The sequence below is a fragment of the Hemicordylus capensis genome, chromosome 8 (assembly GCF_027244095.1).
Source record: "Hemicordylus capensis ecotype Gifberg chromosome 8, rHemCap1.1.pri, whole genome shotgun sequence".
NCBI classification, from domain to species: Eukaryota; Metazoa; Chordata; class Lepidosauria; order Squamata; family Cordylidae; genus Hemicordylus; species Hemicordylus capensis.
The window spans coordinates 27,007,499-27,022,823 of record NC_069664.1 but is presented as its reverse complement, the minus strand read 5'-3'; the positions used below and the strand labels follow the sequence as shown (position 1 = coordinate 27,022,823).

General features: G+C 41.1%; 1 protein-coding gene across 3 annotated transcripts in view; it reads left to right on the top strand.

The window, feature by feature from the left end:
* The window catches only part of UBASH3B (ubiquitin associated and SH3 domain containing B), a 65,094-nt gene extending 50,025 nt beyond the window's left edge, over nt 1-15,069 (top strand). Inside the window, exons 8-14 of one of the 3 annotated variants that reach the window (XM_053269574.1) lie at nt 56-176; nt 1,995-2,117; nt 6,366-6,458; nt 7,133-7,277; nt 8,082-8,188; nt 9,042-9,151; nt 10,457-15,069. In XM_053269574.1, the coding sequence (XP_053125549.1) occupies nt 56-176; nt 1,995-2,117; nt 6,366-6,458; nt 7,133-7,277; nt 8,082-8,188; nt 9,042-9,151; nt 10,457-10,594 (837 nt within the window). In that variant the 3' untranslated portion in view covers nt 10,595-15,069. The other 2 variants (XM_053269575.1, XM_053269576.1) reach the window with 2 other exon arrangements.
* The last annotated feature ends 256 nt before the right edge of the window (nt 15,070-15,325 follow it).

The following is a 15,325-nucleotide window of genomic DNA, read 5'->3' as shown; positions in this document are numbered from 1 at the left end:
TTGCTGGTCAGTGACCAAAAATAAACTTCATACCCAAACTTTCTTTCATGTTTAGCCCTTAAGAATCACTAACCCGCCTGGGCCTCAGAAGCGATGCCTTTTCGTTTGCCGCCATGGAGAGAGGATGGATGTTGTATTTGGAAAATACTGGCTCTCACAGTGCTTTGATGCCAAAGGTGAGTTTCTTTTAAATTAAATTATAGAAAACACATTTTAAGCAAAAGGGGGAAAAGTCAACTGAACATAGAAGTGATGCTCCTAAGCTACCTCAGACAGAAGTTGATATTTTGCTGATCCAAACTGTGTGGCAGCTTTGAAAAAGGCCATTTTCATGCTTGGAATAATTAAAAAGGGAACTGAAAATTTAAAAAGCTAATATTATAATGCCCTTATACAAGACTATGGTGCGGCCAGATTTGGAGTACTGTGTGCAGTTCTGGTCAGCATACCTTAAGGAAGATATTGTAGAACTGGAAAAGGTGCAGAAGAGGGCAACCAAGATGAGGTTGCCCTCATCATCAGGGGCCTAGAGCACCTTCCTTATGAGGCAAGGCTACAACACCTGGGGCTTTTTACTTTAGAAAAATGACAACTGAGGGAGACATAATAGAGGTCTATAAAATCATGCATACTGTGGAGAAAGTTGATAGAGATACATTTTTCTCCCTCTCGCATAACTTTAGAACCAGGGGTCACCCCCATGAAACTGATTGCCAAGAAATTTAGGACCGACAAAAGGAAGTACTTTTTCACACAACACATAATTAATTTATGGCATTCTCTGCCTTAAGATGTGGTGACAGCCACCAATCTGAATGGCATCATGAGAGATTTAGAGAAATTCACGGAGGACAGGTCTATCAATGTCTACCAGTCCAAAGGCGATAGGCCTCAGAGGCAGGATGCCTCTAAATACGGGTTGCAGGGGAGCAACAGCAGGAGAGAGGGCATGCCTGCAGCTCTTGTCTATGGGTTTCCCAGGGGCACCTGATGGGCCATTGTGTGAAACAGGATGCTGGACTAGATTGGCCGTCCTTGGGCCTGATCCAGCAGAGCTGTACTTATGTTCTAAAGGAAAAGAGCTCTATTTAAAAATCAAAAATTAGCCTGTTTTCCAAATTAGACACTTCAACTTCAGGCAAGCTTATTTTAATTTTATTTATCCTCTCCTGCATTTCAGCCAAGATGGCTCCTAAAGCGGCTTAGAATTATAATGCCCACAAAAGGACCAGAACAGGATATCTGAAGACCAAATCAGGCATGGCATGGGCATTCTGCAATTGAATCTCCTGATGTCTTTGCCTTTTTTCAAAAAGCAGCCTTTTCTGGATCAGGGCCAGCAGAGGAGGGCATTAACCCTGTGTCCTTTTAGCAATTTCCCTACTAAAATCCCCCACTCCAAGCCATTATTAACCATGGAGAGGAAAAATTGTGGGCACAGAAATGGTGTCCATAATTTCCCTCTCCACAGCAAATGGCGGGGGTGGGGTGGATGGAAGACATGGCATGGGGAGGAAAGGGTTATTAAACTCCTTGCCCTGTTGTGCCTCCCCCGAATGTCTTGTACCTTCCGGGGGAGGGGCCTAGCCCACAGTTTGTAAGCCATTACCTTAGGGATATGCTATTAAGTGGCTTCAGGAAGAGAGCTGGTCTTGTGGTAACAAGCATGACTTGTCCCCTTAGCTAAGCAGGGTCTGCCCTGGTTGCATATGAAAGGGAGACTAGAAGTGTGACCACTGTAAGATATTTCCTCTTACGGGATGGAGCTGCTCTGGGAAGAGCATCTAGGTTCCAAGTTCCTTCTCTGGCATCTCCAAGATAGGGTTGAGAGAGATTCCAGCCTGCAACCTTGGAGAAGCTGCTGCCAGTCTGTGTAGACAATCCTGAGCGAGATGGACCTATGGTCTAGCTCAGTATATGGCAGCTTCCTATGTTCCTATGACTGTTGGGGGATCTCTTAACTCAAGTGCCTCACTCTTGACTTCTCCTGACAGGACGGTACATGCGCACAAACCTGAATATGCCTCACAGCCTACCTCAAAGAAGTGGTGGTTTCAAGGATTATGAAAAAGATGCCCCCATCACAGTGTTTGGATGCACACAAGCAAGGCTCGTTGGTAAGCCTCCCTTTGTAGGAATAGATATTTGTATTTCTCCACAAGAAATACTTCCATGAGATGTCAAGAATACGGAACTCATGACAGGCATCCTGGGAAGTTGGGGATTCAAGTGCTATCCAGCTGCAAAATGAGTAGTTATTTACTGAGTAGTTATTGGGTAGCTGTTTACATACCTTATCCTCAAAGATAAGGTATGATAACACTTAGAAACAAGTAAAAACATTGGGTAATTTTTAAAATTAACCACTAAAACAATCCATTATTGATTTCTGGCCACCAAAAATGTTTGCTCGTTTTTGTGAATTTTCCAGAAGATACTCAGCCTTGAGCTTTGGAGGAAGGGAGTTCTCAAAAGGAGCTGACATGATAACTAATGAAGCCCCAGTGCTCCGTGAGAAGCACTGGTGCTGCAGACGAGTTCCAGACTTACACAGCACTCCCCATTCCCCCAGAAGTTCTCAGCTGCATGACCCTCAGGGACATATTTTTGGGTGACACAGAGGGCTTCCAGGCAAAGGGGAAGCCTGCACCTTTCTCCCACCTCCCCACATGAGCACTGGTGCTGGTTCATCAATCCCTACAAGATTTGGGGGCTCATAATGTTTGCCTCAGACATGAGGCAAGCATTGTGAACCCCAAGTCAGAGAAGAATTTTACTCCTTTCCCACCAAGCCAGCCCCAAATCCCCCTTCCTGACATCCAAGACCCTCCAGGGTGTCCTGCCCCTCCCAAGGAAAAGGGCCTATGCTATAGCCTGAGAATCACTGCTGTAAGCCACAGAAGCTCATGAGACAGTTTTATATTGGCTCTGAACCAAATATTCAAGAATGTGGAGGGAGGGAAATCAGGAGAGATGAAAAGAATACAATCCATCCTCAAAAATGAAATGTGCTTTCACTGCCAATGGCTAACTTATTCAGCCACAGCAGCCATGTGGGAGATGCTAGTCTCTGCTATCTGAGAGTGCTACGATTTGCATAAAATTTGCATCATCATTGTGGTTTCCAGGACTCAGCTGGTAGCACTACGTGCCCTTCTGTGATACCATTTGTACAAGTTCCTGTGTGAGACTAGAAGTGGCAATTATCAGGATGGTTTTGGGGGCGATGGCTTAGCTGTGATCTCCCATTTGCACATTCCCAGGTTCAGCCGTGAAAAACATTTGGCCATAAATTCATGTACTGCAGCAGTGACACATGCATTCAAGTGCATGTTTTAGAAAGCAAACTTGTTGGAAAAACTAACTGACACAATAGCTTTCAAGATGCTGTGGGGACGGCTGCATTCTGCATTACATGTACAGTGGTCAAGCCTGCAAATCTACATTTGGGGGGAAGATCAATATTAGCAAAAATGAAAGTGATTATAGGAGTGGTAATTTCATTGGAACCTATGATAGATGTATCAGATATTTTGAAGGATCCAGTTCAGTATGTGAGACTGAACTGATATTTCATAACAGTAGCTTTGTTATCTACTGTTAACATAGTATATAGGAAGTACAGGAAGAGGACAGTGGGGGTGGGAATGGTGGTCTTTTAGGAGACATCTAAAATTAATGTATAGTTTGTGTTATAAAGAAGAAAAAATAAATATATCAATAAATGGGATAATGAAAAGACTAGATTTTTTTAGCATTGGGGTGCATAATTGCAGCAGCCAGATTGGTCTCTGGGGCAATCCGGAGAAACCATATGATGCCTGCTTTGAAACAGTTACACTGGCTGCCGATATGTTTCCGGGCAAAATACAAAGTGCTGGTTATTACCTTTAAAGCCCTGAACGGCTTGGGTCCGAGATATCTTAAGAGAGTGCCTTCTTTTACATGATCCCCACCGCACGTTAAGGTCATCTGAGGAGGTCCGTCTCCAGTTACCACCAGTTCGTTTGGTGGTGACTCAGAGGCGGGCCTTCTCTGTAGCTGCTCCCGGGCTGTGGAATGCATTCTCAGCAGAAATTCATAATCTTAAATCCTTAGTGACTTTCAAGAGAGCCCTTAAAACCCATCTGTTTGGCCTGGCCTTTTAGGGTTTTTTAATTAGTTTTAATTGTTTTAAAGCTAACCTGGTTTTCAGGGTTTTAATTGTTCTCATAGTTTAATTGATTTTTAAGATATTTTTAAATTGGTGTTTCATATTTGTATTTCTGTTTTAATTGTTATTGGTTTTAATGATTTCTGTTTTTAACTGTAAACCGCCCTGAGCCATTTTGGAAGGGCAGTATAAAAATTGAATAAATAAATAGATAAATAATAATTGGCTTGATCTAATGATGTGATAAATATTTATATGAAAGACATTTCAATAGGGATAAACTATTGCCAGGACAACAAAAGACATAGGTGGAGAAAACTAAGCTGTGGAGGAGGTTTGGAAAACCTCTCACACATACCCAGAGCCCCCTCCCCTAAATTATCTAAAAAATGACTGTCAAAAAAGTCAGTCTTAACTGAAATTAAAAGAATGTAAGACAATTGTAGCCAGAACTATTCCCAGCTTGATCAATTGGAGCTGCTATAAACAAACAAATGTTTTAAAACCCTGTATTTAAAAACGAAACTCTTAATATTTGCAGACTGTTCATATTTTAAGTGAGAAGAGATAAATACAGCATGTCTGCCACCTACAGGTGGATACAGAGTACTGCTTTACAACCAATAGGTTCTTGACAAATTACACCATCTAGGTTTCAAAACTGAAAGGATTATCTGATAGATATCAAAATAGCTGCTTTGGCCCAGGGGTGAAACTAGGCACCGTTTTAAATAGGAAACTGCCACTGAGTAGGAGTAAATGGACACAGAGCAATAACTTCTTAATATTTAATCAGATGAGTGCTTTTTGTATTATGAAATAGCACCTACCAGGTGAGTGGTGAATATTTATTATCCATCATCTCACATATACAAATGGGGCACTGCTTGTAAGCCCTGACTCTTATGTCAAAGATCAATGCCTATCAGAGCCACCCACACCCATGCTCCATTACACATTGCTAAAAGTTTCTCCAGCTGTCATATACTAGATTCAGTTCCTCCACAATAGCCTATCCTGTGTTGACTTCTGAAGCATACTATCTTAGCAAAGAATTTTTTATTCCCGTGGGTTTCTGGAGTATTTCTGTCAGTTGTGGGGTTGGTGTGTGTCTATATATTGTTAGCCATTTAAGTGTGCAGTGATTTCTATTTTTAATACTTTTAATTATATAATGTTTAAAAATGATAAATCCAAAACTTATGAATGCGATGAATATTTATATACTGCTTTTCAATCGAAGTTCCCAAAGCAGTTACACACACACACACACACACACACACACACACACACGGCTTCCTGTCCCCAAAGGGCTCACAATCTAAAAATAAACATAAGGTAGACACCATCAACAGCCACTGGAGGGATGCTGTGCTAGAGATGGATACAGCCAGTTGCTCTCCCCTTGCTCAAGAAAGAGAATCACCACTAAAAAGGTGCCTCTTTGCTCAGTTAGCAGGGGTTCTAACTTCATTCCTTTGTTGCAAACATAGTGCCTGAGTGAACATCATCAGGATACTGACCATTCTAAGACATAGTAAATATTAAATATTATCCACTTTTCAAGAAACATACTTGATTGCCATCTCCCTTCACTGACTCTAACAAAATATGTGAACTGAGATATAACCTCTGCTGACCATTCTTTGAAACCATTCCTAGATAGTTTGGGAACATTCTGGGTTTGTTTTTTGTTTTTTAGGTTTGCAGCCATGCACAATTTTGCAAGGTCAAAACCCATTCTACTTCTCCCTAAACATGCAATTGCAATGTTCTGAATGGCTTGCTGACTACTGCTGCTGCCGCCACTGCCATAAAGCTGCATTAAGGGATCTTTAGGTGGGAAGGCCCAAAGAAAATGTGGAAAAAAATTAAATCTCAACCCCACTAATTAAATGTTTCTCTCTGTGCCCTATTTATTTATTTATTTATTTATTTATTTGTAGCTGGCTTTCTCAGTAGTAGAGCACTTGCTTTGCATGCAGAAGAACTGTATGCAGGTTCACTCTCTAGCAGTTCCAGGTAGGGCTGTGAAAGCACCCTGTGGAGCTGCTGCTCAGATGTTCAAAAGGCATCTGATAGTAGCTTCTGGGGGAAGACTTATGGGAGTACATGGATTTCAACACAGACTATGCATTGCTAACATAATCGTCTTTCTTGCAGAAACGTTCTGCCAATGATTTCAAATGTGTAGACTTTGTTTTTTAAACAGGTGAGGCCTTGCTTGAAAGCAACACTATCATTCATCACATCTATTGTTCCCCGTCACTGCGCTGCGTACAAACTGCACATTATATTTTGAAAGGTAAGAATATGGCAGCATTGCAGGCTTTGTTAATTTTGTCTGTTTTTCTGTGGCAAGGGCCAGTGATGGTGTGCACAAACAGATCCACTTATGGCATTTCAGCTGCTGTAAGAAGCAAGAGGAGGAAGGAGGGGAAGAGATGTTGCAGGGGGCAGGGTCCTGCGAGTAACCTGTGCCCAAGGATCCACCAATCCGGGTATCAAGAAAATACAAATGAAACAACAACAAAAAATTAGGATATCTGATGCCTGCCAGCTAGGAATATAGTGTGTGTTTTCAGTGCCCAATTGAAAGTGAAACTCCAAAAAGATACTAAATTAGACCTGAAATTCCTAAAGGAGCATCTTGTCCAGCATCCTGTTTCTAACATGCAGATGCCTCCAGGATGCTTATAATCAGAGCATGAAGGCTACTGCTCTGAATGGTTGCCTGTCTCCCAGCTTTGTGTACACAGAGGTACCCTGTACATAGAAGCTACAGCTGTACACAGAAGCTGCATTGAGTTATTGCAGTTACTGATAGACCTGTCTTCCATGAATCTACCTAATCCCTTTGTAAAGCTATGTACACGAGTAGCCATCACCACATCCAGTGGCAGTGAATTCCATATGTTAGTTGATTAGGATAAAAGTAGTGCATTTCTATGATTGTGATGGTGGTGTTCCATCTTACAGGCTTGCAACAAGAAAATAACATGAAGATTCGAGTAGAGCCGGGCTTATTCGAGTGGACAAAATGGGTCTCTGGGAGTTCCTTGCCTGCCTGGATACTTCCTGTGGATTTAGCTGCAGCCAGTTTGAGTGTTGATACAACATACAGGTAGAGGGCCTGAGGCTATACACTGGGGTATTTTGGTTTCGCAGTCTTGATGGAATTTGAGACCCCCCCATGCCAGCCAGGTGACCAGCGAGCTCATCCATTATGTATTTAATCAGGAACATGTTTGGACTACTGGGACAGTTCTTTGAGCAAGAAGGTTGGGACTGCCAGGGAGATAAAGTGTGATGGAGGGCACAGCATTCTACATCTGCAAGAACTGCCACAGAAGGAGGTTTGAGGAGGCAGACAGATGTTATACAAAAAGAGAGAGGGGTGCTGAAAGGAATCAAGCAGCAGAGAACAAGCATCAAAGAAGCTCCCCTCTTGGGAGTCAGATGAGTTATCAGTCGTAGCCTTTCTTCAGAGGGGGTGGGGCATGAATATGGGCGGTATATAGGCAAAGCCCAAGTAACTGTAGAAAGAGCTGTCTATATCCATAATTGCACTGTGGAAGCCTGGTAATTGGTGTTCTGGTGTACCATGAGAACTCCACTTTTATTTGCTCATCCAACAATCTTGTATTTGGACTAGTGGTTAGGGAAAGGATCCTTGTGGCTTTATTTATGTCATTACATCTCATTTTTATAATCCTTCCTCCAAGCAGCTCAGGTGCACCGCTTCTGACAAAGCCTGATATGACCCATCACTCAAATGCTTCTCCCCAATTTCACCTCCTGCAATCTGAGCAGCCAAATTCAGGGACCATTTCAACTCAGTCCTGATTTCAGGAACTTTATTGGTGGACCTCCTCCTCTTCGCCCTGCCTTTCTTCTACAGTTTTGTTTTTGTTTTTAATCTCTACAGACCTCATATACCAATGAACAAGTTGGTTGTTTCAGAGTCGTATGATACGTACATCAGCAGAAGCTACCAAGTAACAAAAGAAATCCTAAGTGAATGTAAAGCCAAAGGCAAGTAAAAGCACACTTTTTATGAAGAGATTTAGGACCTCCATGATCAGAGGCAGTAAACTTCTGAATACTAGTTATTATCGGGCAAGCATGTAGAGGAGGGCTGTTGCCTTCATGTTTTGCTTGGGGGCTTCCCAGACGTATCTAGTTGGCTATGGTGGACAGCAGGATGCTGGATTAGAAGGACTTTTGGTCTGATCCAGCATTGCTCTTCTCACCTTAGGTTGCATGTATCTGTCTATTAAATTTAAGGGTGATAAAGATGGTCATGCCATCAAGCCACAGAAACCAAAAGGGACTATTGCAAATCTGTAGTGAGGGGACCTTCAATAAAGAGCACTCAACGTGTTTTGTTTTTGCAATTACCTTATAATGAACATACATAGGTAAATAAGGTATCTACATAAAGGGAAAATCCAGCTACAAGTAGCATAGTTCCGTATAGCCTAAAATTATTGCACTGAGTGCAATACTGGAGTTCTCATTTTCCTCCCAACAGAGGAACAAACTACATCTTACACATACATACATGTAATTAAGCCTGTTCTTGTTTTAATGAAATGCCAGCTCCAGATGGTAGCAATTTGGGGCAGAAGAACAGGCTGCGGAGAGGAGGGGGGCACTGAACATGCATCCAGAACTCTGTGGGGAGGTAAGCAGTATGGGGAAGTGATTTCAAGTGGGAAAACAGCCAGTGGGGGAAGGAGTAAGCATCCCCATCCCTGCCTCTCCTCACTCATTTAAAAACAAATACATCAAGACTTCATTACAAACATTTGCACACAATGTGCAGTTTGTCTCAGAAAGTTCAACTTCCATGCCAAATGGTCTGTTTTTCTGCCTTTTCCTGCAGGGAATAACATTTTGATAGTGGCTCATGCATCCTCCCTGGAGGCTTGTACTTGCCAACTGCAGGGGCTGTCACCTCAGAATTCCAAGGACTTTGTACAGATGGTCAGAAAGGTAATTAATATCCACCAGTGAGATAAAACCCTTTAGATGTTTTCAGGAGAGGAGGGGTTCCATCCCTTAGGTGAAAATCTCCTTACAAGCCTGCAATGCTTTGTTCAATAGTCCATGATAATTGTAGCCTATTGTTAGAGCTTCAGAAGGCTGCAGAATTGTGTGAGCAGAGAAGATTGCTTTAAGAGGATTATCTTGCATGTCATTTTGGTAACGATAACATGACACTGCGAAGTTACACAGAAAGAGCAAATCCTAGCTCCTTTTTGTGCAGAGAAAAAAAAAGAACAAGGGGGGTAGAGGGGACGGGGGAAAGAGAAAGATGCATCTTAGTAAACTTTTGTAACATAAACGTATAATTGTACATATTTATTTACCTGGTTATTTAGTATTCCTAAAAATACTTTGTTCTATGTAAGTGAATAGATTATCCTCTTCCATCTTCCCCCCTCCCCACCCACACATCTCCTTCTAAATGTTAGAACTTAGGATCAACTAGTGAAATTGATCAACATAATTTCAGACACATGAAAAGAAGTGTTTTTTCCATGTCACAAGTAATTAATGTGAACTTATTTGTCACAAGATACAATGATCATCACTAAGATGAATTTTTCAAAGGATTAGACAAATTCATGGAAGATGGTACTCTCTCAGATACTATTAGCCACAACAACTAAGAATGGGCACTGCTTATGCCTGGAGGTGGTTATCCATTGTGGGAAGGAGCCATAGCTCATTGGTAAAGCACATGCTTCACATGCAGAAGGTTTCAGGTTCATTCAGGGGAAAATACTCTGCTGCCAGTCAGAGTATTGAGCTAGATGGACTAGTGGTCTAACTCAAGATAAGACAGCTTCATATATACATCATTCTGTTTACAAATCAAAAGGGACATCCTGCTTGTAGACTTCCAAAAGCGCATCATTTTGGGTGTCTTGAGGGTGGTGCAGTTGGAGGAACACCCATTTACAACCAAGGTTAAGAATTAAGGGTAGAACAAGAAGCTAAGATAAGACAAGAGCTTTAAAGGGAAGGACAGAGAGCTTGTGATGAATTCAGAAGGAACTGAGAAACTAGTGCAGGGATATGAAGATAGGCTTCATGTAGTCTGAGTGACACAAGAGGTGCATGATTTTGCTACTGATCGTTTCTGAGAAAATGAGAGGATTGAGGAGTAACAAGGGACAGCCAAAAAGAAGACGGATGAAGTAACAAGAGATAACCACAATTCAGCCGAGAATCTATTACTCCTCTTATGCCCATCTCTCTTTCTGTTTTATCCTGTCCTTTCATAAACTGAAGATTCCGTACTTAGGATTTTGCTGCTGTGAAGAACTTGGCGACACGGGTCTGTGGCAACTTACCGATCCCCCCATCCTCCCTCTCACCCATGGACCAACTGGCGGCTTTAACTGGAGAGAAACTTTGCTTCAAGAATAAGGCAAAAATTTAAAAAAAGATGAACTGTTGAAAAGATGGCCTTTCTAAAGACTGGAGAATGTCTCATCTATTATTCCCCCCACCCCACCCACTAATTACTAACAGTGGAGAAAATTATTCATAAGCTTCTAGATGGATTTAAAAATAACACTCTAGCATATCTTCCACAGAGTGGCATTCATGCATCTAGAAAAATAGGTCAATATAGACATGTACTCACACTCTCTCTCTGTCTCTCTCTCTTCAGGCTTCTGTCCAGCAGAACTATCTTGTGACATGAGCTACTGAGCTTTAATACATAATTTTTTAAATATTGAATTAAGCTCCAGGGAGGAGAACCAGTTTTCACTGCCTTCTGTATAATGTTAGTGACCATTAGGACTGTGTTCTAAATTGTGGGTTTTTCTGTTTTGTTTGTTTTTAATTTTGTCCTATGTGATTCTGTTCTGAGCCATTTCATACACATACATGTGTGCACACTGCATTTTGCTAAATTATTAAGCACAACACACGCACATTCCACAGAATAAATAGGAATACAGTGGGGTGGGGGAACTCTCCTCAGAACTAGAACCTACATACTTAGTTTATTGCCACTGCTGGAATCTTGGATATATATTTAAAATATATTTGAACAATGTATTTAAAATATATTTGAACAAGCAAAGGGCCTGGTGGGAACTGGTTCACACATTGATTCATCTCTCACTGCTTGGTAATGCTCATCCAGGTTGTACAAACAGCCTCCATTGAAAAACATTGTGGTTTAAGGCAATATAGAGTTCTGTCTACAGTGTTTGATCCGTGATGGTTCAGTTCATATATGCAAGTCATCACTTGATGAACACACATGCTCATTTGGTGCTGGACCTTACAGGTCGCTGCCTCTAACCTGGCTGGCCCCGGAGCTGTCAAGGTGGTGGTGCTGGGTGTGTCCCTTAATGGGTGTGGGCCCTAGCCTACTAGGTTCTGGTACCAGCCATGTTTAACAGGTCTATCCATACTTTTCCTTTCCTTTGCAAGATGAGTAACTCCTTGAAACAGGGCTGTTAAGAGCATGCATTCAATCCACTGGTATTTTGTTTACAAGATAATGGTTCCCTTCTACAATGGGCCAAATCCTTTTTAATTGTAGTCTTAGCAACTGCCATACCACTTCTGAGAAGCAGTCTTTCAAACTCAGAACATCCAGTTTATGACAACCAGTATTAACTAATAATTTATTCTCTTGCTCAGGGTTCTCTCATATTACCTTAGCCTATATTCGCACAATTAGCATTCCCAATTTGTCATGCAAGAACACTTGCAGTCTTTTTCTACACAAGGACCATGGATGCTTTGATCAGATCACCAAATCACAGTTGCTTCTGATGGTCTTCTCAGTCAATATTTATCTGAATTGGCCATTAAGTTCATCAGCAGTACCCAGGCAGGTGAGAAAGACAGTCACTGATGTGTACAGTAGCTGATGTGATTTAGTAATATAACTAAACCACCCAATGATCTGTAAATTGTGTCCCAAGTATTATGGAAAAAAAGAAATTCAGATAAATAGGCTGTTTGTTTATCTATACCATAGGTGTATAAGAAACTATTTTATGTTTTAATGCTAGCTTGAGCAGGACTGCTACCTGAATTTAAGAATTTAATATGGAGACTTGTTGACCAAATAATTTGTTTGAGAAACCAACAAATTCTGTGAATATCAGTAGCAAAACCTTCATTGATTTAAGTGACTTAAAAATATGGGCTTTAGCATTGACTATGCCAGAGACGAAATGCTGCAAAGCCTTTCATTTGGAAGCAACTGAAGTCCTGTGCTCGAACTTCAGGATCACATTTCAACAGTCTTATGGTAATTTCTCATAAAATTGACCCTAATTGGGCAGGGTAAGGCCTTCCCACAAGGCTTTTTAAATTAAGTGAGTAAGTTGAACAGAAAAGCAAGATAGCAATCAGGTCTACAACTGTTTCTTCTATGGGAAAAGTCAAGAATGAGCTTGGCCATTGGAACAACCACTCAATTTAATCTTGTCCCCCATTTACAAGTGAGATACACAAGAAAATCAGTTAAGGAAACACCAAAGGCAGGGTCCAGATTAGTGTTGTTTCCATCATGCGATAAATACATGTCACTAAATGGGTCATTGCTACTCTGCAATGTTACAGAACTGCCAGAGATAGTGCAACATGTAAAAACAGTCTGGAACAGGTTTCCTTCAGCAATGTCCTTTCACTAGAAAAATAGAGTTATGCTAGTGCAACAGCAATCTGGATCCGCTAAATAACTCTTTTCTGGTGATTGATCTTTGATTCTGATTCATTGATACTGCATCAAACTTCTGATTCTTATTGAAGTAATTTCTTTCATCAATCACTCAACTTACTCATCCATACATAACCATACCCCCCTACCCCCCTCTCTCTCTCACACACACACACTCCTACCTCTCACTGTACCCTGATGGTGATCTGAGTGAGTGGTGGAGTAAATTGGACACCTTTGCCACATATCCAGCTTCAATAATACAAGTATTAAATCAGCTCACACTTGGTCTCATGCAGAGGATAAAATCAGCCCTAATTAGGAGTTTTTCCAAGGTGTGTACAGGAGGCACTAAACTGAAGCAGAGTCAACAGAATGTTCTTTGTGTGCAATATATTTACTTAAATCCATAATGTGTGCATTCTACATGAAAAACCCAGCAGGACATTCTCAAATGCATTATTTTTACCAGGGATGTATAGTGAAAAGTCAGGGAGAAAAAGTTACGTGACGGCAGGAAAAAAACCCTGCACCATTTGTATTTTGCAGTTGATATTGCTGCTGGTATTTTTGGGAAAGCTTATATATATGTAATTTAAACTATTTTTGGGGCTATGTACAGATGTTCTGAAGATGAATTAGTTTATGGCTTCTCCAGATCTATTCTCTGCAGAAGAGTTTTAATGAACTTTGAACAATGATGACAATCAAACCAAAATGTTCGTTACTGGTGTAATATTTAATTTGTGTGGATAGCTTGCGGGGGGAGTTGTTTTTGCACTGACCGTTTGCAAGTTGTTAATAATGATGTGTTGTCCACAGTAGCATACAAGATACCTAACAGTTGAAAACTACCAAAACATTTTCATAAATTGAACATTGTTCCAGTACAGCTTTTGTCCAAAATTTATTTGTAAAGCTGTTGCTGGATTAATTATATTTTAGTTGATTAACTGTATGAGTTTTTCAGTTAATTTGCATATGAGGAAAAATCATAGTTCTAAAGAGAAAAGCATAAACCCTTGCTTCTAGCTGATATCACAGGTGTTGCAGAAGATGAAGCTTCTAAGATACTTTCCCCTTTTTCTCTCACATGCGAGGAAATGTCCCTTCTAAGATGATGTTTGCCACCTCCACTTTTTATAAGTCCTTGTATTAAAAATAATTAGAACAATATTTTCAAATCTGTTGCCTGATTAATCAGAGGCACCTTTTTAGGAGATTAAAATGTTTTATGCAGTGCAGTTCCATGCATGTCTACCCAGAAGTAAGTCCCACTGAGTGAAGTTTATAAAGGATTGCCACTTTAATCTATCAAACGAATTAACTGACTAAATTTGCCCTATGTGGAATGACTGAATACTGTACATGTTTGTCTTTTTAATATTCAGGCCGCATACTTATTTTGGTAGGGATGTGCACGAACTAGTTCGTGCACTCCCGAGAGGCGGGGGGGGGCGGTTCCTTCAAGGAGCAGGGAGGCTGCCCTTACCTGTCCCACCGCTTTTCCCCACTGGTGCTCTCCCCAAAACCACTGGCATGAGGCTGCAGCATACCTCCTTGCAGCCCTGGTCAGCATTGTACCAGAAGTGACCAATGTGCATACGCATGGCATGCACGCGCACACATGTCAGCCACTGGGATTGCAAGGAGGTATGCTGCAGCCCCAGAAATGCAGACTGGAAACGACACCAGAAGTCATTTCTGGTGGCCCGGAAACTATGGATAGGTGAAAATAACCTATTTTTGCACCCGCAGATATGGAAACCAAGTCTCTAGGACCCCACCGTGGATACACAAAATGACAGCTGCTGAAACCGGGCTACCTGTATTTTAAAGAGCCATCACTGTTCAAGAAACCATGTGGTGGGGGGGGGATATAAATTTGGAAAAAGTTTTCCTGCCCAGACATTGGGTTTCTCCAACACAGAATAATGCTTACTTCCAAAATTTTTGGAATGAGGAAAAGTTTTGCATTAAACGAAAATATGCTAATAAGGGGACGCACCTTCAAGGGCTGATGTGATTTACAATACGAAGGGAAACTGATATGACTCCTTTACAAAGTTACTCATTGGAATGTTTAAAAAGGGGATAATTGCTGATTGTTTTCTGTGTTCTTGCTCATCTTCTGCATTTTGTCACTAGCAAACCATGGATTTCTGATTCAATAAAAAGTATGCAGTCTGAATTTCTCACAATCACAGTGGTGAAAGTCTCCAGTGGTACTTTTCTTCCACAATAATTTTGTTTGTTTCCAAAATATTATTTTTACAAAAGGTGCAGAAAACAGCAACCAAAATAATCAGGGAGATGGAACATCTTCCCATGAGGAGCAGCTACTCCCAGCCATTTGGGCCTATATCATTAAGCAAAAAGGCAGCTATGCTGGACGTAAATGTCTATAAAATTAGGCATGGTGTAGAAGTTGACTCCCCCCACCCTTCCCCTTATAATACTATAAT